Source organism: Urtica dioica, chromosome 7 (assembly GCF_054948205.1).
Source record: "Urtica dioica subsp. dioica isolate 48M chromosome 7, U.dioica_male_clone48M_v1_H2, whole genome shotgun sequence".
Lineage (NCBI taxonomy): Eukaryota > Viridiplantae > Streptophyta > Magnoliopsida > Rosales > Urticaceae > Urtica > Urtica dioica.
The window spans coordinates 25,198,146-25,224,938 of NC_142762.1; the positions used below are offsets into that span (position 1 = coordinate 25,198,146).

The 26,793-nt window shown below is 37.6% G+C and overlaps 3 protein-coding genes across 3 annotated transcripts; 1 reads left to right on the forward strand and 2 right to left on the reverse strand.

The window, feature by feature from the left end:
* The first annotated feature begins 10,251 nt into the window (after nucleotides 1–10,251).
* Nucleotides 10,252–12,055, forward strand: LOC149390521 (Pentatricopeptide repeat (PPR-like) superfamily protein). The gene has a single exon (XM_089619102.1). The coding sequence runs from the start codon at nucleotides 10,293–10,295 to the stop codon at nucleotides 11,925–11,927; it is 1,635 nt and encodes a 544-aa protein (XP_089475228.1). The 5' UTR covers nucleotides 10,252–10,292; the 3' UTR covers nucleotides 11,928–12,055.
* A 98-nt stretch (nucleotides 12,056–12,153) lies between these two features.
* LOC149390522 (thylakoid lumenal protein (Mog1/PsbP/DUF1795-like photosystem II reaction center PsbP family protein)) lies at nucleotides 12,154–14,185 on the reverse strand. Its single transcript, XM_089619104.1, has 5 exons — nucleotides 13,845–14,185; nucleotides 13,444–13,547; nucleotides 13,258–13,369; nucleotides 12,535–12,762; nucleotides 12,154–12,404 (listed from the first exon to the last, which is right to left on the reverse strand). The coding sequence occupies exons 1-5, from the start codon at nucleotides 14,116–14,118 to the stop codon at nucleotides 12,340–12,342; spliced, it is 783 nt and encodes a 260-aa protein (XP_089475230.1). The 5' UTR covers nucleotides 14,119–14,185; the 3' UTR covers nucleotides 12,154–12,339.
* Nucleotides 14,186–14,426: 241 nt separating this feature from the next.
* On the reverse strand, nucleotides 14,427–17,506 carry LOC149390523 (Exostosin family protein). Its single transcript, XM_089619103.1, has 8 exons — nucleotides 17,017–17,506; nucleotides 16,721–16,867; nucleotides 16,565–16,629; nucleotides 16,342–16,411; nucleotides 15,759–15,977; nucleotides 15,209–15,352; nucleotides 14,983–15,118; nucleotides 14,427–14,888 (listed from the first exon to the last, which is right to left on the reverse strand). Exons 1-8 carry the CDS (start codon nucleotides 17,335–17,337, stop codon nucleotides 14,656–14,658), a joined length of 1,335 nt encoding a protein of 444 aa, XP_089475229.1. The 5' UTR covers nucleotides 17,338–17,506; the 3' UTR covers nucleotides 14,427–14,655.
* Between the last annotated feature and the right edge of the window lie 9,287 nt (nucleotides 17,507–26,793).

Genomic DNA, 26,793 nt, shown 5'->3' on the forward strand with positions numbered 1-26,793 from the left:
CTTCAATAGCCTCAGTAACATTTTTAGATTCAATTTTAGAGACAAAGCAGACATTACCAACCATTTCTCTGTAGTTGACAGGCTTCTTCGTTCGAGTACGTATCCTATCTTCAACATCACCAATGACATCTTCAACATGATGATTTTTCTGAATTCTCCTAGAAGGAGCACATCTTTCAAGAAATGCTACTGTTTCCTTGTCAGGGCATGAGTCATCAGGGGGGAATCATCTTCAGACACAATGTTGTTCGACTTATCAGCAATATCTTTCCTGACATCTGAGCTACTGGGTATAGCTTCATCTTCATCATCAATACTCACAGAAATATCAGGGGGAACCATTAACAACAAAATTTATGGATTCCATCATGGATTTAGTGTGCTTCTTATAGACATTATAAGCACGACTGTTTCTAGAGTAGCCAATAAAGATACCTTCGTCACTCTTTGGATCAATCTTCTGATGAGGATCACGATCAGCCAGAATATAGCAAACGGTGCTAAAGACATGAAAACATTTAACGTTTGGCTTCCTCCCCCTCTATATCTCTTAATGAATTACAATAGTGCTTGGGCGAATGGTAACTCGGTTGTGAATATGACAAGCGGTATTAAGAGCTTCAGCCCAAAAGTGTAGATTGACAAGCATCATTACCATCGCCATTTCCTGAAGAGTACGATTCTTTCTTTCAATAATTTCATTCTGTTGTGGAGTAATAGGAGCAGAGAATTCATGAGCAATGCCCTCTGCAATACAAAAGTTAGCAAAACTATTGTTCTCAAACTCCCTCCCATGATCACTTCTAATCCTGACCACTTTACCAATACTTTCACCTTTTTCTCTTTGCACTTGCTTGCACATGGCATCAAAAACAGTAAAAGTGTAAGATTTTTCATGAATAAAATCAACCCAAGTGTACCTAGAGAAGTCATCGATACAGACAAACACACATCTCTTTCCACTGAGACTGTCAATCTGCATAGGATCCATCAAGTTCATGTGTAGGAGCTCTAGAACACGTGAGGTAGTAAGATGTTGCGCCATCTTTGGGAGGCTTTTTGACCTATTTTCTATCTGACAATCACCACAGATTTTTTCTTCAACAATCTTAATGTCGGGGAGTCCAACAATGGCCTTTTCAGAAACAATCTTGTTTATTCCTCTCGAGGTTTAGATGACAAGTTTTAGTGTCATAGCTTAGCTTCATCAACTTGTGAGATGAGACACGCTGTGACAGGTGATTCTCTGCTTTGAGACCACATGTAGCTGTTGTCTTGAGATCTGATTCCTTTCATCAGCTCATCTTGTTCTTCTTAGTCACAACACATTCATCACGAGTAAAGTTAACAGACAGATTCAGATCATAAAGTTGACTAGTACTTATGAGATTTGGAGTAAGACCATCAACCAATAAAGCTTTTAAGTAGGGTTTTATGTTGGATAGAAAACTCTTAATACCTGTCATGTGTCGAGAGCACGCACTATCAAAATATCAGTCATCTCCGGCAAAGGCACGAAGTGAGGTGGTATAAGCAATGTTGGCACGGTGAGAGGTTATCTTTGCTCTCCGCACCTATTGTGGTGGGAGGTTATGTCGAGGTCGCCTTTGAGATGATTGATGCTGATGAAGATTCCTCCCATACAGGCGATAGCAAAAGGGGAAGATGTGACCACGACAACTGCAATAATGATAGATCCAACGAGGTCGTTGACAAGAGACCTTGTTGATGTTGGTGACGAACGAGTGGTATCAGACACGAACAATCGCTCTGATGCCACTTGTTGGTGACAAAGGTGGGGGTATCGGACACAAACGATTGCTCCGACACAACTCGTCGGTGAAGCACGTAGGATATCAGACACGAACAATCGCTCTAATACCACTTTTTGGGAAAAGTAAGTATGTATCAGACACAAACAATCACTCCGATTCAACATGTTGAAGAAACACGAGCGGTACTGGACAAGAACAATCGCTCCAATACCACTTGTTGTAATTATGTGCTCACCTTGATAACCATGTAAGTTGCGGAATAAATTAATAACACTAACAAGAGATAATTAAATGTATGGTTATCTAACAAGATCTAGATTTACTTTATTAATCAAAGAATGAAAGCATTCAACCATGTCAAGCAACCAATAAGAACAAAGAACAAGGTTCATAGAGAACTTACGGATTGGGCTCACGAACAGAAACATCAAGCTTTCTCAATCCATCTTCAAACGCCTTGATCTCCTTCTTCAAGCTTCCAAATTCTCGTCTTGGAATGCCTTGATCTCCTTCTTCAAGCTTCCAGATCCTCGTACTCCTCTTGATGACATCGTAGTCTTCCGAAACATAATCTTCGGACGAATAAAGAAATACGGCATGGAACCACACTCTTTAATCTCACACAATCAAGAAACAAATCTTGTTTCAAGATCTCACTCTTATTTTCTAAGAACGGAATAGAGCAAGTCCAAGGAGTAGAGAGAGAGAGAGAGAGAGATAGAGAGAATCGGCCAGGAGAGAGAGGGAGAGGTCTTTGGTCGAAATTCTAAGGCACCAAAAGTGTGTTTTTCTCTTCTCATGAACCCCTTATTTATAGTAGTGCAAATGATATATTATTGGTAGTTTCCAAAATATATTATTTCCTTTTATTGTGTTCACACTAGTGAATCAAAGCTTGACCCTTGGATCTCATCTCATGGATCCTACTTTCTCTCTTAGCCATCAGATCAATATCTATGAGATTTTATTTTATGTTTAAATAGAGAATATTTAATTATGAGAGAACAAAGGAAATATCTTATTTCCTTTTCAATATTATTCTCTCCTAATATTCATGAGAGAAAATAAATGACAATATATTATTTCCTTTTAAATATTATTCTCTCTCCTTTATTTAAAAAACTAAAGAGAAAATATTGGTAACTACCAATTATGTTATGGACGCAATTAGAGGCACACAGCCAAGGGGATTTGGCGTAAATCTTGTGCCCAAATCTCCTTAAAATTTGTCCATCCCATATTGTGCAAAGCCCAATTGCTCAAAGCCCATTTAATTATTTATTTACTTGGTCCAACAATAAACAAATAAGTAATTGATTAATTATTTACTTGATAATACAATAAATAATAAATACTACGATAAATAATTATTTAATTCTGCAAATACCCATATTTCAGAATTGATGTTGTCAATAACAATTACAGCTTGTGAGATTATAATAATGAAACATTATTATTAGAGGTTCTTTATTCGTCTTATCGAAGCCAAATCGGGGACTATGGACCTAGTAATAGACGCTTAACAAATCCGATGAAAAGATGAAAAATTCCTTTCTCTTTTCCACATCGATTTGTCTAATCTTGGTCAGACTCCACGTTGGTACGCCAAGACTGAACTCTCCTTTATATTAGAATTATATTTACTCATCGTGATGAGTGCACTGATCTAGTTAGTTCGTGATCAAGATCCTCCAGGTTCAACCCGTATCGAGAAAAGTCAATTAATTTGTTATACTTTTCTTGATACATATATACCCTAAGCAATGTTGCTTCCCCATCGAAAGATTCTTCCGAACGTACATACTTTGGAAGTGTCGGCAATCTATCGGTTTTGGAATCAATCCTTAGGTGAGTGAACATTGACCTTCTTTTAAGAAGGCTGGATTTCGTATCTGTCAACTACGTCCAACTCGAAACATGCTCCGAAACTCGCAAGACATAAGCTGTGATTAGCATGATAGTAGCCTTTTAGCGAATGAGTCAAAGAGCGCGGTAACATGATCCAGTGTCCATGATCACTTCAGGATTTAGATCAAGTCTCAATGTGACCATCATAGCGACCCCCGTTAGTGTGCCATAACGGTACTTAAACGACACATCTACAACCAAAGTCTGTCCGGGTCGTGCACTAGCATAAGTGCAGAATGCTCGCACGTCGTGATCAATCTTCACTAATGTTCTGCATATATGACTTTAGATACAGCTATTCAGGCATGTTTCATTCATCAACCATGTTTTAGGTACAACGCCCGAAGCCAGTGCCCAGCGCGTGACTCAGTTTAATACGGAGGCTATGGATGATAGTTGCTATTGATTCTGATATACATACCTCAATCCACTAATCATATGATGCTAATAAAGTAAACCATTATTCTAATTAGTAATCATTTATTTATTATCTCTCGTGGGCAAGAATTCCTAACAGTTGGTCTATTGTGCTGCCGCTGAAAGTAATTCTGATACTTGTCAGGGACAAATGTCTGAGACATGTTGTGAGGCATCTGGGCAGCTATCTTCTGAGGAATGAAACTGGTATGAGAAGTACATCTACCATGAGTATACCCAAGGCCCTTCATATTCTTAGCACGCTTTCTAGCAGTAAGAATTTTGTTAAGGCTTTTGTGTTTGAGTTTAACATTCTGACATATTTGGTCATCTGGTCAAGCTCTCCATTTAGACGGCTCACTTCACGCTTTAGATCTACAATGGTTTCCAGGAACCTGGCTTTATCCTAAGTTAGCGCAAGAATTAGTTCATTCTTCTTGTCCAAAACCTGAGATTCTTCAACCCACTCAGTATGCATCACACTATAAGCATCATTAAGAGTATCGTTAGATAGGTCATCCTCATCAATAGCAACAATATTAATCTTTGAGGAGCAAGCAGTATTAGTATTATTATTAGCAACTTGATTTGAAATAGTGGCAGTAAAGGCAACAAAATTGTTTATATGATCAGTGTAACTCGCATCTGCTTCATCATCGGAAAGAGTGACTTATACCCTCTCTTTTGCTTCTTCAAGAAATTTGGACATTCTTTTTTAATGTGTCCATACCCTTCACATTCATGACATTGGATTCCTTACCCTCTGCCAGAGGTATTGTAAGTACGGTCTCCACCTTTACCATTCTTGTGAGCATTTCCATTCTTATAAATTTTTTGTTGAATATTGTCCTTAACATCTTGAGAGGATATCTTCCCGATCATCTGGTTGAACCTCTTCGTCACCTTGCTATAATTCTTGGCAAGCATAGCTATAATGTCATCTATCTCATTATTTGAGTCAGAGTACACCTGCTCCTTTTGATCCAAGATAGAGCTCTTGAGAGCCATTCCTTTATTCTTATTCTTCAGTTTAGGAAGGGAAAGCTCGAACGTAATAAGGGATCTCATGAGCTTATCAAACTTTAATGTCTTCAACTCATGAAACTTCCTCAATGGTTGTGATCTTCATTTCGAATCTGGGACTTAGAGCCCTCAGCGTTTTTCTGACTAGTTCCTCATCAGTAATTGATTTTCCAAGGGAATAGGATTCATTAGCAAGATCCCAAATACGCACGTTGAACTCAGCTACATACTCATCTTCAAACATGGTAAGGGCTTCAAAGTTGGTAGTAATATATTGAAGCTTTTGCTCACGCACTTTAGTGGTCCTTTGATAAGCAACAATAAGAATTTCCCATGCTTCTTTTGCACTTGTACATGTATTTATGAGCCTGAAAACATTTTTTCAACCCTATTAAAAGGAGCATTAAGAGCATGAGAGTTACCCAAAGCTGCTTCATCCTCTGCAGGATACCAGTCCTTCTCATATTTGAGACCGGTTTCTATCCGTTTATCATCCTTAGTGACAGGGGCTTCCCAACCAATAATAACAGCCTTCCATGTCTTGCTGTCAAGATATTTCATGAAGCCACCCATGCGAGCCTTCCAATAGCTATAGTTTGTTCCATCTAGAACTAGGGGACGATTAACCGATCCTCTTTCCCTGGGACTATCCATTACAAAACAGAACATATTAAACATGAAACCACCCTAAGATTTGGGTGCCCGCTTTGATACCAATTGTAATTCTATTTAGAGTGAGAGGCAAGATGTCGCACACAATGTAGTAGCAATATGTTCGACAACTTGCTTTATCACAGATTATGGATAATGAAATAAATAATGCGTAAAAGTAAAAACACACAATATGGTTACTCAGTTCGGTGCAACGTCACATACGTCTAGGGGGGCTCATAGCCAGTGGAAATGATTTCACTATCAAGTAGTCAATATTACAAACAAGGACTTACATGAACAACATAAACATCAACGCCCTAGAAACTATTGTTACAAGTGATTACCAAAACAAGGACTCCCCCTGAATTTTATACCCATCTTAATTCCACTCTTTAAGCACGCTCCGATGCTTAGTCAGCTTCAATTTCAACGCACGTGAAGACTTCAATCACGTAACTCAAGACTTAATTCTCACAGACACTCAGACTTCTGGAATAGTTTTTGTATAATTACACCGTTCTTATCAAAACAAATAGTTTCCCAGACCGCCAATCGAGCACATCTAGGAACCCTAAATATTTGATAAAGCATCAAGAACTACTAAGGGGGAGCACTCGACTTTTATAGCAGTCATACAAATCTGGAAGTCGAACTATAGGGTTTCCTTACCCATAAATGTGGGATCACCAGGGAAAGTCTTCAGCGATACGATCTAGCAAAACAAGAAACTTGCCAGAAATACAGTCTGCGCACAAAGAGAAAGATGTATCTACAAATCCTGAAGCATGTTGACCGACATCTTTACTTAACAACTTGCAGTAAAAATTAAAAAAAAATCAAATTCGGGTAATATTTTGAATTTTTAACTACTAAAAGATATCGATATTTTATCGATATATCATCGATTTTTTAACGATATTTATAAAACGATAACGATTATAGCTGATATTTTACCGAGATCTCGTCGGTACCGATATATGAGTAATATGTCAACAATACATCCCAATATTTTGATCTTTGGATTCACCTAAGTATATCACACTTCTATTATGTGTTTAGCTAGTCATGATTATAATCAAACAACACAATATGAAAATGAGTACAAGCATCGATACAAAGAGAGACATTGACATTCAATTATCAATAATCCACAATCAATATCAAATTCAAACAGTGTCATAATAATCTAAATAAAGATCAATTAAGTTATCTCAAATGAATTAACAAGATTCAAGCAAGAAAACGTAAAGAAAATAAAGATAGTGATAGAAGGATAAAACTATTGATAGATGTTGATGAGTAATATGTTGGAGAGAGTTGTCACAAGGTCCCTCTCCTTCTTCTTCTCTACAAAAGTTTCAACTTCCTTCAATGGACCATTCTTCAATCTCCAAGTTCAAACTTAGCTCTCCAATTTTTCTATGAAGTAATGTCGTGTAATGAAGGAAAGTAACCTAACCAAGAGTATATAGTCCTTCGATTTGTAAATCTGGAGTATTATGGGCCCTTGAAGAGTCAAAATTAGCTAAAAAAACGATTCTTTTAGGAAAAAAAAAAAAAAAAAAAAAAACGATTCGCGACATCCACGCGACGCGTCTTGTCGCGTTGGTTTTAACACGATAATCGCATGAGTCTTCGTCTGGGAATTGTTAACACAGGTGCGACTCATAGAAAGTCGAAACTTCTTGGTCCTTCAAACCTAAGTGATCCCCGTACGGTAGCGTGTACACTCTTGCTTCGGCGATGGCACACTCTCCGAGAGGTATGAATTGGACCATTGTATCCATCGCAGCGTATTTTGGAGATTGTCCTCACAACAAATCATTTTACTATGAAAATAAACAATATACCACTGCAAAATAAAGTATTCAACATATCAGTTCACTTTGAAATAAGTAAACAATATAAAAGTGTAAAACAGTACCAATGTAGTAAACCGGTGTAGTACACCCTTTAGAAATGCAGTAAACAGTATACCAAACAAACGATGATCACCATTTCTTATGACCACATCCCTTGAGGCGAATGTTGGAGCTTCGCTTGGTATTTTTTGGAGAATCCGAAGCAACTTCTAGTGAAATGGTAACTTTGTCATATCCGACGAACCTCTGTCGTTTTCAATATGATAGCAAAATGTTTTAGCCATCACAATGAATGTGCCGAGCTTTACTTAGTCTGGTCGGAGATTCCGATGCAAATTATGGAATCAATCTAAAATTTATGACACACTTGATTTTTATTTTTTGGAGGACAACTCACTTAATTGCACATCATATGAACTAAGAACATCATATGAACTTAAGGTCCAAAGTATCTCGATGACATATCTCTATCGAGGCGTACTCTATAAAAAAAAAAAATGATAACAAAGAGTTTCGTTTTCTAAAAAATAAAAAATCAACTCTTTAAAATATTGAATATATCAACAAGACTGTCAAATGTTATCGAAAAACATTGTCTAAAAAAATGTTAAATAAAAAAAGTTACTATTTGCACGAGCCTTTCAAATGCATATATTAAGCGGAAAATAGCTTCAACTAGTAGTAATTTTGGTACTTTAGACTAAAATAGTAGCAACTATATTTTTGGACACCTTTACTAGTAATTGTAGACTTATCTATCTACAAATGTTGTTAATTATAGACTTGTAAGTCTACATTTTATGACAACTATATACTTTCATGTCCACATTTACTAGTAAAAGTGTTCTAAAACATAGTTGCTACTATTTTTGTCAAAATTATCAAAATTGCTACTAGTTGATGTCATTTCTCATGTGTAGCTGGCCCAATAGTCAAAGCAAGTATTTAATGCATGAAGGATGTTTTTATTTTTCTATACTATCTACTCGAGATTCCTTTGGTCTGCTTGGTAATCATGAAGTATTGGTATTAGGCGCCACCTTTTTAGGTTGAATTAAATATATGGTTTGCAAGTCCAAAGTTTTGAATATTTTTAATCAGCCAAGACTTCTAAAACCGCAATCCGCAACATGCGAACACCGCCGTTTCCGTTCTTGATTCGTGCAATAATCAGATAATGGCTTGTTTCCTGTATAGATGGGTAACCCACATGTTATTTCTTTGTATTTATGATTGTTTGAAGTCTACTTTTCATCTACTTCCTATAGAAGTTTTTGAATTTCCTTTGTGTTATTCTTGTAATCTAAGCATTTGTGCTATTTATATATATATATCATTTTAAGTATCTAACTCAAGTTTCATTTTATTAGAGAAATTGCACACTGGGTTGAAGTTAATTAAATGAACAGATAATTTAATTAATTTCGACCTGGTAGACTATTTTTTTAATAGAACTTGAGTTATTTTTTAAAAGCAAGATGAGCTACTTGACTACTAGCCTAATTTCCATAATATATATATATATATATATATATATATATATATATATATATATATATTCAAAATAAATATGTTAACATATGAAAGAGTATACAATAATGATGTATTTGGCGAATCATATAAGTAAAATAATATAAATGTAAGTTTTATTTGTTTACTAAAATATTTTATCATAATTTTAAGTTGTAATAATTATTAAAAAAATAATTAAGTTTTTATTGAAAATAAATTATATATTAGTTTGGTCAATATTTATATAAATTTCTTAATTATATTTTGTTATAGAATATCAATCGATATACTTACTCGTAAGTGATATATTATCGATAATCGATATTAAAATTGTTATATAATATCAATGGATATATAGTAGTCTGATATATCATCTCAGTATTAATAAATATTTTAATGTTGAATTATGAAGTAAGAATGTATTAATTAAGGATTTTTATTTGGATAATGTATCAACATAGTCAATTTCAAACATGTTTTTAAGGATGTAACTAACGTCTGGTAAATTTTGTAATCTAGCAATTTACAGACATAAACAGTTAAAAACTATCGAAAATACTCTTATGCAACATAAATCATAAGAATCAATTACAAGCCAACGTTTCAGCCAATCAAAACTTATCGTTTGTAAAATAAACGGAAATTAACTGAATTTAACCCAAAAAAACGGACGGAAATTAATTGAAATTAACCCAAGAAAAACGGAAATTAACTGATTGGACTAGATTTTTAATCGCAACTAATTAGACTACAGAACCAACTACTAACCTACGTTTCAGCCAGCCAAAATTTATCGCATGTAAAATAAATGAAAATTAATTAAAGAAAAACGGAACTTAACTGAATGGACTACCTTTTGATCGCAACTAGTTGGATTACAAAAAAGGAAAAAAAATTATTATGGAATAAATCAAGCTAATGTGTATTAAAGCTACATTATTTGATTGCGATCAAAACGTTGACTACATGTTTATGTCCAGCCGATTTTAAAAAGATGTATTTGTGTTACATTTGAAACTTATATAAAATGTTAGTTAGATTGCAATAGTAACTTTTCAACTCGCTTAATCCGGTGTAATTTTTCTTTTTATTTCGTTACATGAAAGTGCTCTTCGACATTCAAATAAAATTACGGAATTGAATGAGAATGAGAGTACTAAAACCAAGTCACAGCGTCACAAAATTAAACTCAAAGCAGAAGCAAAGCTCGGGTTTTTGCAACGTAACAGACGAGGCGTATCGCCCGGAAAACTGGTCTCTCCTCATAAGGAATCACATCTCTGGAGGGTCGCCCGAGAAAGCTGTTCGTCTCTACATCCGAATCCGCAGCGATGGCTTCCACGCCTCGGGGCTGGTCCCTCTGGTCCTCAAGGCCTGCGCTTCGCTCTTCCTCACCGGCCACGCTATGGCCCTCCACGCCGAGTCGCTCAAGCTCGGCATTGACGCCCACGTGCTGGTCGGAACCTCCCTTGTCTCCACTTACGCCAAATGCCTGGCTCTTCGGGACGCCCGGAAGATGTTCGACCAAATGCCCCACAGAAATCCAATCACTTGGAATGCCATGATCGGCGGGTATTTCAAGAACCGTGACTCGGAGTCCGCTTCTGCATTGTTCGAGAGGATGCCCGAGCGAACCTCTGTGACGTGGGTCGAGATGATCGGCGGACTCTCGAGGATCGGCGACACCATGAAGGCTCGGAAGTTCTTCGACCTCGTCCCGCGGGAGCTCAAGAATCTGGTGACGTGGACAGTGATGGTGGACGGGTATTGCGCCAACGGGAAAATGGAGTCGGCAAGAGAGGTGTTCGATCGGATGCCCGAACGGAACTCCTTCGCATGGTCCTCGATGGTCTCCGGGTACTGCAAGACCGGCAACGTGAAGGAAGGCAGAGTCGTGTTCGATCGAATACCGGTGAAGAATCTCGTGAACTGGAATTCGATGATCTCGGGTTACGTCCAAAATGGATTCCCTGAGGAAGCGCTGACGATTTTCCACGAGATGAGAAGGCGCGGCTTCGAGCCGGACCAAGTCACGGCCGCGACCGTCCTCTCAGCCTGCGCTCAGTCGGGATCGCTAGAGCTCGGCGAGGAAATACACCGCCGGATGATCGAGAAAAGGGTGAAACCGAATCGGATCGTCCTCAATGCGCTGGTCGATATGTACGCAAAGTGCGGGGATTTGGGCAAAGCAAGGCTCGTCTTCGAGAGTACCAGAGAGGGAGAGAGAAGCACGGCATGTTGGAATGCGATGATCTCGGGGCTCGCGGCGAACGGACGGTGCAAGGAAGCTCTCGAGCTGTTCCGCCGCGTGGCCGGGCCCGACGAGATAACGCTCCTCGCTGCCCTCTCGGCGTGCGCCCATGGAGGGCTTGTCGACGAGGGCGTCGAGATATTCTCGGAGACGATGGCGAAACACGGTGTGGTAACAAACGTGAAGCACTACGGCTGCTTGGTGGACCTCTTGGGTCGGAGTGGAAGGCTGAGAGAAGCGTTCGATCTGATCAAGAGAATGCCAATGGAACCCAACGACACGGTCTGGGGAGCCATGCTCGGAGCTTGCCAAATTCATTCAGACGCGGAGATGACCGAACGGGTCGTTGCAGAGCTCGAAACTCCCGATCCGAAACCGGGCTCGGCGCCAAAAAAACCGCATTACGCGCTTTTGTCTAATATATACGCTGCTTCTGAAAAATGGGAGAAGGCCGTGAGGATCCGGATTGATATGGCAAACCAAGGGCTCAAAAAGACGCCCGGGTTTAGTTCGGTTGTTCCTTGAGATGCCCGGTACTAACATTTCTTTCTGTATCTTATAATTAACGGAATTATTTATTGTTCTTAATTGTGTATGAAATGAAGTAATATATTGAGAAAATGAATTAAATGTATGAGCATCTTTGATCTTTTCAACACAAATGCAGAAGATTTCTTTTATTCTTTTTTTTTTTTGTTATCCGTCATTTAACCCAGAAGCACAACAATTTTGAGCAGCAATAACGATTAAATAAAATAAATTAAACAAAAATCTATGTATACTTCATCACAATTATACTTCATTTTCTGCGGAAGAACTTTGCGTGTATACTAAATACAAAAGACGCTAACCACTTGTTTTTGTCATTAAGTAATGAAGTGGTTTGTCAAATCTTGAATTCAAATCATGTACCGTCAAAAGTTTAAGTGTATCTCAATCAAACGACGCGAAAGGAGTCAGATATCCTCATCAAATCTTTGTAGTTCCTCTTCCACTGAAGACCTACAAAAAAAAAAAAAAAAAAAGAGACATAATTTCAATAAAATAATAATAGCAGCAATAAAAAGACACTATCATTCTTATTCCATTTCTTTTGCTACGGAAATTTGGGATTCAAAAGTCTTTTCGGTACCGCTTCCGGTGACGTTAAACAAGTAGAGGCGATTCCCGGCCGCTGTGGCCGTTATGAGGACATGTGGCGGTTCCAACTCGAATTGGTAGTACTTTCGTCCCGAGTGTTCAGAGACGCTCATGCTAAGAACCTTCCCTTCCACGTTCTCGCCAATCACTTCTGGCCCAAAAGCACTTATCACCTTCTCCGGTGGTCCAATCTGCTCAATCTTAGCATCATCACCAAGATCTAGAAACAAAAGAAATCAGCCCAAGATGAAAAGAACATTTGCCAATGGAAATACGTACATAAGTACATATTATAAAATTACACCAAATTACTAAACCCCACGAAATTTTTAAATCATGAATTAATTTAGCTTTTTCTTTTAAAAATAAAAATAAAAAATTCTAAAAAATTTTCCCCTATATCATTAACAGAGCTTATACCTACGAAAATATAGCTTAGTACCAGTCTCATAATTAAGCAAATTCTAAGTACCTAATCACAAATGAATGATGTCCAACTGACAGATAACAAATCATTCTCTAAAGAATCACAAGTGCTAATTGCTGATGGATAAATTTATTGCCAAAGAAAATTTGAAAAGAAACAAAAAAATTTCTTCTCAGCTACCAGTTTCAAGGTAAAGAGAAACGTCGGTGAAATTTTGTGGGAATTTTAAACATTGGTCTAAGCTTTGAAAAACCTGCCAAAAATCAATCTGGTTTTGCGAGCACTCACTGTCAGCAAATCTGAGAACCGGAGCAACGATGACGAAAAGGCGTCCTTGTTTGGGGTTCCCAAATCTCAAGTCAATCTCAGTGCCACCGAGGTCTGCTATGGATACCGGTTGCTATCACAAAACACGACGAACAAGATTTAAAACACATTTTTGAAAAGCTAATTTGGGATGAATTGAAGGTGTACCTCTTCCCAATTTGGTGGCACTGAGAAGGAGTAAGGAATGATCGGACTCCACCCGACCCCGTGCCCTCCCGACTTCTCATCGGGTCGTCGGTACGTCCTCCAACCTGTTCTCTGACCATTTCACTTTATTTTTCACAATGCTTTTCTAAAAAAAAGTTATTATTCCATCTTTCTAATTGCTTTTGAAATTATGACACGATTTGAAATTATTATACAAATAACCACACTACTCCTTTTTCTCTATTGCTTCATTCTTCTTCTAGATATTGAATCTTAAAATAAATAAATAAAAGCATAAAGAGACTCATGTTATTCATAACCCATATGATGCTTCAATAGTTGGGAATGTGAATTTGAGCAGTTGAATATTGAAAATAGGAAAGTGAAGTGCAATGACCAACCTTGTTCGTCAGGCTCGGAGAGGCCTGGGATTCTACCGGCAAGAGGTCCTTGTTTCACCACCGCCGATCCTTCGGCTGCGAAACCAAAAGCCACTGCCGAAGAGAGCATTGAAAGCCCAGACGATACCAAAACCGATCTTCTCTTCAAACCCTCTTCTCCATCAGGCTTTGATGCTGAACATTGAGCTGTCAAACTGTGTATTGCTGTTGCCTGTTGCTGGTGGTGATTGCAGGTCAGCGATGAACCCAAGCTTGGAAACAACGTTACTCCCATCTTGACACTACCTAAAAAAGAAAAGGAAAAAAAAAAAAAGAAACAAAAGAAGCTCCTAGTGAAATTTCAAGTGTGCGTTCCTGAGAAAAATAATCATTTATTTCTAGCCTGACACGCGGCGTGTCCTATCAGTTTTTCTTTATTTGTTTTCTTGCTCGTTGCCTTCGTTGGTCCACACTCCCACAGGGTGGTGTGCAAGTTCTTTAATCTTATCTCAAATTTCAATTTATAAAAAAAAATTATAAATAATTAAATAAAAAGACACTGGTAGTGCTATTATCTGTTCGTAACGAGGAAATGAATAGAGCTCTCGCTTAAAATAAAGTATCAATATGTACTGTACTTTTTTTTTATAATGGGATATTTGGAGATTTATAAATCATGAATCAATTAGCGTTCAAGATACAAAAATTAATAGAAGATGAGACAATAGTAAGGAATTGACAAATTCATTTTGTGTATGGTATGCAATCTGGCCAATTTACATATGCACAAACAAAATGGGATGTTACAATACAATCATGGTCATGATTAAGGTCAAGGCAAAGGCATGGGAGGTTTCCAATCAGAGAATTTGACCAGATTTCTGTTGACATATGAGCCATTGTGAAGCCAGAATGTCTCGGGTGAGTGGTGAAACTGCCTGACTTTCCTCTGAAGCTCCCACATGATTCCCTGCATCGCCGAACACGGAGATGTTTCAGGAGCGTAATAAGCCCATAGACACCTCACTTCTCTTCCCCGGCTTATCATAGCCTCGATATCGTTATCTGTGTTCCACAAAAACACCCACATTTAACCGCTTGAAAAAAAAAAAAACTATAAAAATAAAATTCGGGACAATGAAGATGAGCGATGCTCCACCTGGAATGGACTCGAGATACTCCAGCAACTCGGGGCCTATCGAGGTTGATGGCCATTTGATCGATATTTTCCGGTAGTCGATAACGTTCTGAAAAGGGAATTCCGCTTGATCCGACAATATAACCGGTACACACTCCTGTTTCGGTAGAAACAAAGTCTTGTTCAACGGGCTAGGACATGAACACATAATAACAAGAACCATGGACATAGAGAGAAAGAGATGTACCACAAAGAAAGACTCGTAGAATCGGAGAGTCCAAGAAGATTCCCCGCGAGGAGCGAGGCAAAACTTGGCATTACGTAGGTGTCCAAAATATTCAGTCCTCCCAAGCTTCTCGTGGCCGCTGAACTTCAGGTCTGGGCACTCCAACTGTTTCATCATGTGAAACATGCATTTCATTGCTTTAAAATTATGGGAGAACAATCTGTTTGCTTAAAGACTTTGGATTGATGCTCCAAATCAAAATAATTTATTATGAATAATTTCCATGAAACCCTGATTTTTAGTAAATTGAAATTCAAGGTTTTGATCACAAAGTTGGTGATTACACCTCTCTGTACTCTGTAGATTAATACTAAAATCATTACTTTGTACTCCTGAAATTCCTAAATTACTATATTCTCAACTGTCTCATGAATTCAAACGATCTATAACTGACTAGGAAAAAACGCGATTGAATATTTATATTAAATGATTTACCCCCTAGTAAGTAAATTTGCTTATTTACCCCTCCCAATAAAATTACGAGTCAAACAGATAATCACAAATCACTTACCTTATCTGGAAATTGCTTAGAGAGCTTTATCAGCTTCAAACGGCCTTCTTTTCCCTGAGCCCGGCCTAAATAGTTTGCGAGATACTTGCGTTTCGCCAGAGGCAAAGATTGAACAGCCCTCCGTTCAAGCGTGGTCATTGAATCGTCAACATTCCCAGGAATGATGATATCTTTCCAAGTATTGAAGGCACTTGTGTCTTTCTTATCAGTCCGGTCCCCCTGCACTATCACATGAATAGAATTGAACAAATTGCCTCGAATTATACCATCTCATTTCACATAACCAATCGTTTCATCAACCTCGTAGTCTCTCTCTCTCATAAATTATTTCTCACAAAGTAATCTCGCCAAAGATTTAGTAAACTAGATCATCATGTATGCCAGTTAAGACAACCATTTTCCTTTTTAGAGGCATATAGAGTGAAAGCCACGTTGCTTGTTTTCGAAAATAACAAGTTCACTTCCGAAATGAGAGTAATTCTAATCATTGGCATGATCAACAAGTTGACTATTCATTTGAATATAAGAAGAAGAAAGAAAGATAAATGAAGAATACCCAGTGGCTTTCTGATTAAAACAGTACCTCGGGAGTAAGAAATATGGAACGATTAATATAAGTCTCCCACGACTTAAACAGATGAGCTCCTATACCACTGAGAATAGTTAAATAGAGATTAGAATCAGCATAGCCTTTCAAAAACTAGAAGAAAAACACGCTGTGATAGCCTAATCGTGTACATAAAATGATACACATGATACACTATAAAAAATAGAAAATAAAAAGTGATTGGCTAAGATATGCATACCTCGGGAAAACGAAGATATGATCGCGTCCCCCGGATCGCCTGAAATAAGGCATTTGACTCAACACCTACGAATCCAAAACGGGAACACAACATTTAGTCATTTCAGCATAAAAAATTCATGTGAAAAATGAGCTCAGAAAAGGAAAATTTGCAAACCCTGATGTAGGTGTCAGTGATTTCGTTATCGTCGAGACCGCCATTCATCCGAACACATTTGATGTATGTCGGCACGAAGAAGAGATCGGCTTCTTCCTTCTTCCTCGTTCGATACCTCGATAGCAAAAGCTGCTTATGTATCTTAACCTGCATTCCAGCTTGATTCATTTATTTGTTTGGCACATCGAAACAATCATATATAGCAATCCATATATTCTCAAAACTCACACGGAAAGACATGGATATATTGAAACGCAAGCACACGATGAGACATAGTGATGAGTGAGTGAAATGACCTGAGTGCCCCACTGGCCCTTGAGGCACTGGACGGCGGTGATCTTGTGGTCCCTGCCGTACAGTAAGTCCTTGAGCCCGTCGACCTCGTTCTCATCGTACACGTACACCTTGAGCTCTAGGTGGGTCCCATACCCGCGTTGGGGCCACGAGAGATCTCCGCCGCTCACCAGAGACGGACGGCTGAGATCGACCGGGCACGACTGGCGGTCAGAGATGAGTCTGGTGGCGAGGAACGTAGCAGCGACGAGGAAGAGGGCTCCGATCTGATGCGCGCGGGTGCACTGCGGCGCGTGGTGTGGCCGGCCTTTGTTGCCGCTCATCGTCGTTGGGGATCTGCTCCAATGTCTGTCAGTCTCCACGAGGACAAGAGAGGCTTTCAATTTTTAAACAGATCTGTGCTTACGACGACGTTTTGGACGCAGTCATTTATACGTGATTTTCAACGTTGGTGGTTATAATCTAGGGGAGATAGAGGAAAGATCACATGTTGGAATGGTAATTTTCATGTGACTGAAACGTTTATTTTGTTAAAAACGTAAAATGATATGTTGTGATTTTCAGTCCAATGTATGGCAATTACATTTTTCGAGCATCTCTTTCTAACTTTGGGATTGCGCTCGCGTTTAGAATGTGACACTCCCATTTTTTGAGCATCTCTTTCTAACTTTATATGAATTCGCATTTGTATATGACTAATTACAATTCGTTCTCTCTTAGGTACCTTGGCAAGCGACCATCTCATCGGGCCGATCTCAAGTTGGATGAGAAGGCAAAAGCCAACAAAGCCCCCTTCCGGAAGGGCCCGAGCCTTCAGTGAGATACCACTCTGATGCATATTCTTGATAAATCAGCGAGATGTAGTAATCTTACACATACCTCGACGGAGAGGTCATGGATTCAAACTTCATGGACTGCAGAAAATGCATGTCCCCTTAAGATTTATTCTAAATTATGTAATCTTGGCCAATAGTACTACTTGCGTTTTACATTGCTAATATATCATGTAATCTTGGTCAATAATGCCACTTCTAAAAAAAAAAAAAAACTTGACAGGTGTGAAGCATGAGTTTAAATCATCCTTAAAGTATAGAAAATTCATTTATTATTGAAATAAAAGAGTATTTTCTACTTTTTTATCTAAATGTTAATCATAATGAGTTGTATGCTATACGTGTGAATCCAAATCGAAAAACAAGAGTAAAGAAAATACAATTTGTTATCATTATCCAGGATCTCGCATTTTTTTAACAAAAAATTGGCTACGTAAGCCACCTAAATTATAAGAATTGTAAATTAGCCAATTTTTGGTAAATACTTTGTAAATAGCCAACTTGCATACGTGGCAGCCTATTAACTACCTATTTTTTTACATGTTTGGTTGTGTTAAATAAGTCTTTTACTAATCTATTAATAAGTTCACTTAGCTATTTACAAGAAATTAACCAAATGCGGGCTATATCCCAATTCATTATAGTCGTGTGGCTATATAACTTAATATTGGGTCACTATATTGTTGGAGATTCAATGGCTCCAAAATATAGAATCATTCTAAAGTTTCTTATTTTCTTAATCTCTCTATAATACAAATTTTATAAATAAATTAATAATAATAATTTGGTTAACCGCTTTCACATTTTTTTTATAAATAACCCTTCACTCCCAACACATTGTCACATAACTTTAATTTTAAAGTTTCTCATTTTCTTAATCTCTTTATTAATTTCAAAGTTGTGCGGATGTGCAGAATTTTCACTGCCCTATCTTTGAGTTTGAGAATTTTTTTTGTTTAAGGGTCTCTCGAGACACAACTCGTGTGTACTTCTTGAACTACTTCCCAACTCTAGATGTGAATCATCCTAAAGTTTATTTGGTTCTTGAATTACTTATAGAGCATCACCATAGTATCATAATGTGGTTGAAATGTTTTTAAAATTCTATTGCTCTATTTGTATTGATCTTGAATATATAAATTGTCCATGCTTGAGATGTTGGAATAACGGGTTAGTGACCGTTGGAAAAAAAAATAAGAGAACATCTCGTATTATTTATTTGTTATTGATTTGAGTTACAAAATATAGATTCATTGTGGTGAAAGTTTTCTTGTGATGAGACATTTATGAAGAGGACAAAACAAGAGGGAATCAAGATTTTTATGATCCTAGTTTTGGTGTCGATCATGTTCTCAAATGCTTGAAGATGTTCAAGAAGAATTTATGGACAACCCATATGAGTTTGGGACGCTTCTTTAAAATGCAAAGAAATCTTCAGGTCCAAATTGTGTGAAGTTTACAAAGTTGTCATGACGTAGATATTCAATTTAATAGCGAACATGGGGTGAGCAATGTGTTCATAATACAAATGATCATATCTTAATATTTTATATTGTTTAAATAATATAGTAGGTTGCATATCTAATACTAATCCTTAACAGATAAAACTCTAAGAATGCTAATTTTAATGTTTATTGAAAAATGTAAGACACGTCTACTATAAGAACATAAAAATATGACTACGAAAGTAATACTTGTAAAATCTTCATGATATCAAAAACTCAAATATTGATGTCGTATGACATTTTTTGACGTCTAAAACTCTATGTTTGACATCATAAACTTCCAAGTCGTTTCTCGAAGTAGAGAGATATAAAAATGTGGGCTAATTTGTATGCTCATAAGTTCAATGATTAAACCGTAGGGTATGAACCTTCTTTTACACGTTTAACGTAAGAGATTAATATTTTTAGAGAGAGAGAGAGAGAGAGAGAGAGAGAGAGTTTCACAATGTGTTTTGCACTGTGTTTTTGTCATCATTCCTCAACCACGAGCCCTATTTAAAGCTTTTTAAAAGGTAGATTCATGGAGAATTAATCATATACCTAGATCACAAACTATACTTTATTCTGTTAAATTAAATCTCAATAATATAATCAAATAGAATAATTTGAAATCTAATTCTAAACCACATAATCAAATAAAATAAGTTGAAATTTTATTTTGAAGTAAAATAACTTTACCTATTGACTACAAAATCAAATCTATACTTAACATGTATATTTTAGGACATTGGAGATATTTAGCCAATTTCAAACTTGATTTTAAAATACTAGTCAACATTTCAAACTTGATTTTAAAATACTAGTCAACATTTCATTTATCAAAATTAAAAAATTAATGCCTGAAAATGCTAAGGACAATCATATAAAATGTTATCTGGTTAATGGGGACACATCACTAAATGTAGCTAGATTTTAAACATGTTTGAAATGTTGATTAGATTGCAATTCTCATTTTTTTTTTCTTATTCCATTTAGGTGGGTTACTCGCTTACTCTTAAATGTAGGAATTTCAATTTTATTCTGAGTTGTTTTCTTTTTATTTTAATTTTGTATTTAATTTACGCTAACCAATAAATTGCAAGGTTAATTTTGTCAATTTGATGTTATACTTTTACATATAATGTTCATCACTAGCTTGAGATATAAATACAACATGGCTATTTTGCAACGTAGCTTGAGATATAGGTTATGTTTGGCTCAGTTTATTAAGCTTGATTTTAGTTTTTTCTAAAAGTTAAATCATATTTAAGTGTTTGGTAAAATTGATTTTTCTAAAAGCTAAAAAGTGTTTTTGAATATTTTAACTAAAAAACTAAAAGCTACAATTTGTAGCTTTCATACGTAGCTTTAGTTTTTGGTTTGTAGTTTCTCACTCTTTTTTTTTTCTCTTACGCTAACTTTTAATTCTATTTATCTTTATATGTTTTTATCAAATAATTTTTTTGACGTCACCAAAATTTATAATTTATTTTTACATTCTATAGACACCCACTTTGATATATTTTTTATGTACCAAAAAATATCTTATTATTATTATTAATTATATTTTATATAAATAATTATTACTTATAAATATTAATATATATTTTGCCAAACACTAAATCAGCTTTTGTTAACAACTACAACTATTTTACAATAGTTTATCAAACATTCATCTGTTTTTTAAAACAACAGTTTTTTCGTACAACTATTCTAAAATCACTTTTTTAAAAACAAAGTTATGCCAAACACAGCCATAAGCTCTTTTGCTAAATCCCTAAGATTAAATACCATAAGAAAGAATGATGAATAAGACTCCAATTCTCAACATACACTTTATTGATTATTCACCCCCATCATTTTACGTAAACTTAGATGCCTTCACAAACATCTGAATAAAAAAATTATTTTGACACCATGAGCACATATTTCTCACACGTGGCATATTTTTAACTAATCATGATTAGTTAAACATACACACTATACTTCACACACACACACACAAAAATAGTAAAACGACAAAAAATGAGTTTTATATAAGTTTCAAAATTATGTCCAATTTCTTGAATGAAAATAGGTTTAAACGAGTTAGCCCAAACGTCAGGCTTCCCGTACCTGGATTACTCGCTTGATCACGTCAACCAAATCATATAAATACGAGAAAATGACAATATATACTTTGTGTTTTAGTTAAATACTTTTGATTTTCAAAAATGTTGAGTTCATAACCATCTGTTTAACTAAAATAACGAAATTATATTTTAAAATAGGCAACAATGCCAATAATCTTCTTTTTATTAAATTTTTATTGACTTTTCACTGACGTTGACTATAATATTTATATGTAAACACCAATTATCTTTATTCATTCGCGTCATATATGTAATTTATTTATAAACTAAAAAATAAACAACAGTCTCTTAATCGTGAAAAACTCAAAAAGAGGCAAATGACTAAAAATCGATAGTTGATAGTTGTTGATCTCGATTTCGGGATCGTCAACAATCACAAATTATAGTATGGTACATATTCGGATCTCGCCTCGGTCGTAAGGTATTTACACCGTTGTCCTAGTTCGAGGTATGGACCTCTCGGACGAAGTGTGGATTCCGGAGCCCTATTATCATAGTTTTAGTTCTTTTCTCGAAGTGTGGGACTGTGCCTTTGCAAAGAAAGACTGCCTACGTACCCTTATGTAGGGATCAAGTCGGACGTAGTTCGATTCTTACTTGTTTTAACAATAGTACTTTTTGAGGTTCGAGACGTTCCATGACCTTAAAACCGGGATTCCGTTGAGCATTTCTAGTTCATAGACGCGGGGATGCGCGATCTTGGTGACTCTATAAGGGCCTTCCCAATTTGCGCCTAGTTTCCCAGTGAAATTCTGATTAGTCGCAAAGACAAGATGTCGCACACAATGTGTTGATAATGTGTCCGACAACTTGCTTGAACACAGATTATGGATAAACACCAAACAGTGCAGTAAATAAAATACACACGATATGGTTACCCAGTTCAGTGAAACACACCTACGTCTGGGGGCACGCTGCCAATGGAAAGGATTTCACTATCTTGTAGTTAATAGTACACACAAGGTTTATATCTGATTACAATCAACAAATCAATAAAACCTAGAGATTATTACCACCAGTGATCATCTAGTCAGGGACTCCCCCTGAATTTGAGCTCCGTCTCAATTCCACCCTTCGAGCAACCTCCTGGCTCGGATGACCTTTAGTCTTCAGCTATTCGTGAACCTTCAATCACGAGAACACAAAACCCAACTCTCACAGAAACTCAATCTTTGTGGAATAGTGTTTGAGAGAAAACACTGCTATCAACAAAACACATAGCCTCCCAGTCCGCCGGTCTTGCACGTCTAAGAGCTCTGAGTGTTTTATCAAAAGCGTCAAGGCTGCTAAGGGGAAGCGCATGTCTTTTATAGTATCTTTACAATTCTGGAAGTGAATCTCGGGTTTCCTTACCCGACATCAAACGAATATCACATGGTAAAGACACCAGCGAGGAAGATATCTTGTAATGAAGACAGCAGCGAGGCAAATATCTTGCAATGAAGACAGCAGCGAGGCAAATATCTTGCAATGAAGACAGTAGCGAGGCAAATATCTTGCAATGAAGACAGCAGCGAGAATATCTCATAATTAAGTCACCAGCGAAGCAATCTGCCAAACTGGAAACTTGCCTAAAAAGGAGTCTGCACACAGGAGGAAGGATGTCGTACTAGAAGTAGAAACATAACGACCTACATCTTTCCACACATCTTGCACTGAAAAATAAAGCCAACAAATAACGTAACAACAATCTCCCCCTTTGGCTATTTTTTAGGCAAGCACTTCCAGGAGTAGTTCTCATACAAGCGTCATGACCAAATGGAAAGAGTCAAAATAAATGACCTCATGACGCCTCTCCCCCTGATTGCCTCAAAATAATACCAAAGGCAAGGATCGACCAAAACAGAGGGAGGAAAATAACAGCCTGAATAAGGAGATGAGAACTAAAGCAAACAGCGGATAATAACCACAATCAACATAGTTTGAATACACATACCTAAGAGGAGAGCAGAGGCTGATCACCAAGAGAAGCCAAGGAGTGTATCAACCAGAGCATCATCAACTAAAGGTGACCAAATATTCAGATAGTTCAGACCAAATAAAGAGAGACTCTAGGAAGTAGAAGTCCCGCCAGAACCTTCATTATCGTCATCTTTATCTTCCTCTTCACCTCTATCGACCACATCTTCTTCCTCATCCTCATCTTTAACATTGTTATCTTCATCTTTTGGAGCAGGCTGAGCAGTCTATGCCGGCTGTGAGGTAGAAGCACCATTAGTACAAGAAAGAGAGGTCATCATCTTAATAGGACCCTCACAATCAGCTTTCCGAGGAGTAGAAGTCTTAGAGATAACACCAATCCTGTGAAGTACGGAGAACTTGGCAGAGCGATCTAGGAAACCTTTCTTTGGCCGAGACTTCTTCTCATCATTAGAGAGTTCTTTGGCTACAAACTCCATGAAAGGTAGTCGATCAGCATTAATAATCTTCCCACGACTCATGAAGTCGTTGATTACAGAGAGAGAGACTTCAAAGCAATGCCCACACACACAAACCTTTCTGAACTCTGGACAATGCGGTTGATCAATAGAGGCATACATGTTCATAACAAACTCCTTCACCAACTTGGAAAAGAGAGGATCAATATCTATGACAATCTTGTGAAACTCTCCATTTCCTCAATGTCGTCATTGACTTCTTCGTCAACATTCCTCTATCTCGGCTTCTTCTAGTACAAAACCCTTCTTCACAAGCTTGCTTTTCTTCTTCTTCTTGGGAGTCTTGGTCTTCACAAACTCATTTTATGTTACAGGACCTTTGTCCTATCGAGTCTTCTTCCCAACACGCTTCTTCTTCTTCTTCTTCTTCTTCTTCTTCTTCTTCTTCTTCAGAAGACCTGCTGGAGCTTACTTCTCCAGTCAGTGAATGAGAGAGAGGCTTTCTTGAGCATTGCACTTTTTGCGGCGGAGAGTGAGGGATTCTCAGGAGGAATTGACCCAGTAATCGCACCTCCGACCTGACCATCGGTGCGTTTATTGGATCGCAAACCTCGAACCCGGAAACTGTGTCTATTACTCTCCAGCCCAGGCCCCTTTGATTTAACAACTTTCGCCTTCATCGCGGTCTTCTCTTTCTTGGGAGGAATGGTAGTGCTGATCCCACTTCTAGTTCCAGCCATCTTGAAAGGAATTTGAACAAAACTGTCACACAACCGTCGAGAGGTGTGAAAGCGCAAAAGGGAAATAAAGCACAAAAACAGTAAAGAAATGCAGGAAATTTCAAAGTTCGAACAAGAGGTAACTTCCCTGCTTTTCTCGAAAATGTAGCCGTTTGCATGTAATAGAGCATGGCAAGGAGTAATACAACGTTGTAGCAAGGAATGAGGCATGGTCCGTCTCAGGCCCAAGAAAAGAACAAGTGGCATTTTAGCCAGGCAATACAGTCGAATGGGCCAACCAGAAAAAATGGGCCCATGAGAAAACTTTCACGAAACATACGCGAACAAAAAATCAGAGAAGTATCAGCAACAACAACTTCTTCTGCTATCTCCATAGTTGAATCACTAGGAAGCACACTTACTACCTCAGTTTCATGAAAGATGCAAGGACATCTTGTGGGACATCCTTCTCACTGACCGGATTGTCAGCAGCAACATAATGAGATAGACCAAGAAATCTTGAATCCACACAAGAGGAACTTCACTTGGAGAAACTGAACGCTGTTCTTAGGAGGGGACATCTTCATCGTAGAGATCAACAGACGATGCTTGGAAGAGACAGACCCAATGATATCTTGGATTGACAAAACAGCCTTCCTTGGAGCAATCATCATACCCTTCTTCTTGGCAATAATATTTTCTCTTGTAGGGAGAGTCTTCTTAGGTTGAGCACCTCCGGCCTGACCATCGGCACTCTTCCTAGAGGACATTCCCTTAACACGAACACCACGATGGGTGATCTGAAACTCTATGGTTTCCTTCACGACACCTTTCTTTTTCGTCATGACAGATGTTCTCTTCCCGCTTCTTGTTCCAACCACTCTGACAAAATTTGCAAGATAACCTCCACAAAATAACACGAAGCAAAGAGTGGTTACACTAACCAGAAAAATTTCAATAGCATGAGCTGAGAACCAGAGAAGAACAAAATGACCTCGTGAGATAAACTGGGCCAAGGGATTACTCAAAAGGATATTAGGGCAAAGAACGACAGAGTTTCCCCAACCAACAAAAAGAGAGCAACTGGGCCAGAACAAGCACGAAGTCCAAACTATGAACCAAAATGGCATAAGAGCCCTGTATACGCGTCGAATGAGCCAACCAGATAAATGGGCCCACGAATAAAAAGAGAAGAATTTCCAATAATCAAAGGCCCTCAAAAGACAATACTGGCCTAGACCCAGTAATTACTATTGAACAACAACACACAGCTCAAGAGAGGACCGAAGATCTTCAAAACAATCAGCATCCAGAACCTTGGTAAAAATGTCAGCTAGTTGATTTTTAGAAATAATCATACCACTGATGTTGTTGCAGAACAATGTCTTGACATCTTGGCCAACACCATACTCAGCAACCATTTGTTTCAACCACAAGAGTAGAGTGTTGTTGCTGCAAGCTGCAATATATTCAGACTCTGGAGTGCTTTTTTATCAACTGCACTTCCTATCAAGTCAGTCTCACAGTATCCCACAAGAGTAGAAGTAACATCAAGGGAATATAAGAGCCCAAAGTCAGCAGTTCCAGAGATGTACCTTACAGTGCGCTTAGCCTGAGAGAGATGGCTAACTTTAAGATTAGAATGATACAGAGCACACATACCAACAAAGTAAGCAATATCTAAACGGCTGGTAGTGAGATATGACAGGCTTCCAATAATACTTATGTGCATGCTTTGATCAACAGATTCACCAAGATCATCTTTAGTACTTTTAACATGAGTTGCAGTGGAAGTGCTTTTGTGAGAAGATTTTTCAAGACCGAACTTCTTCACAATGTTCTTGGCACGCTTACTTTGAGATATAAAAATATCATCCTCCATCTGTTTAATCATTACTCTGTAGTTGACTGGATTCTTCGTCCGAGTACGTATCCCATCTTCAATATCACCAACGACCTCTTCAACAGGGTGATTTTTCTAAATTCTTGTAGAAGAAGCACATCTTTGAGGCAAAGCTTCAGTCTCCTTGTCAGAGAATGACTTATCACGAGGAGAATCGTCTTCAGACACAATGTCGACCACTTTGTCACCAACATCTGTCCTGACATCTGTGCTACTATATAAAACTTCATCCTCATCATCAGCACTTTCAGAATAATCATAAACGTCATTAACAACCACATTTAGAGACTCCATCATAGACTTGGCGCGTTTATTAAAGACACTGTAAGC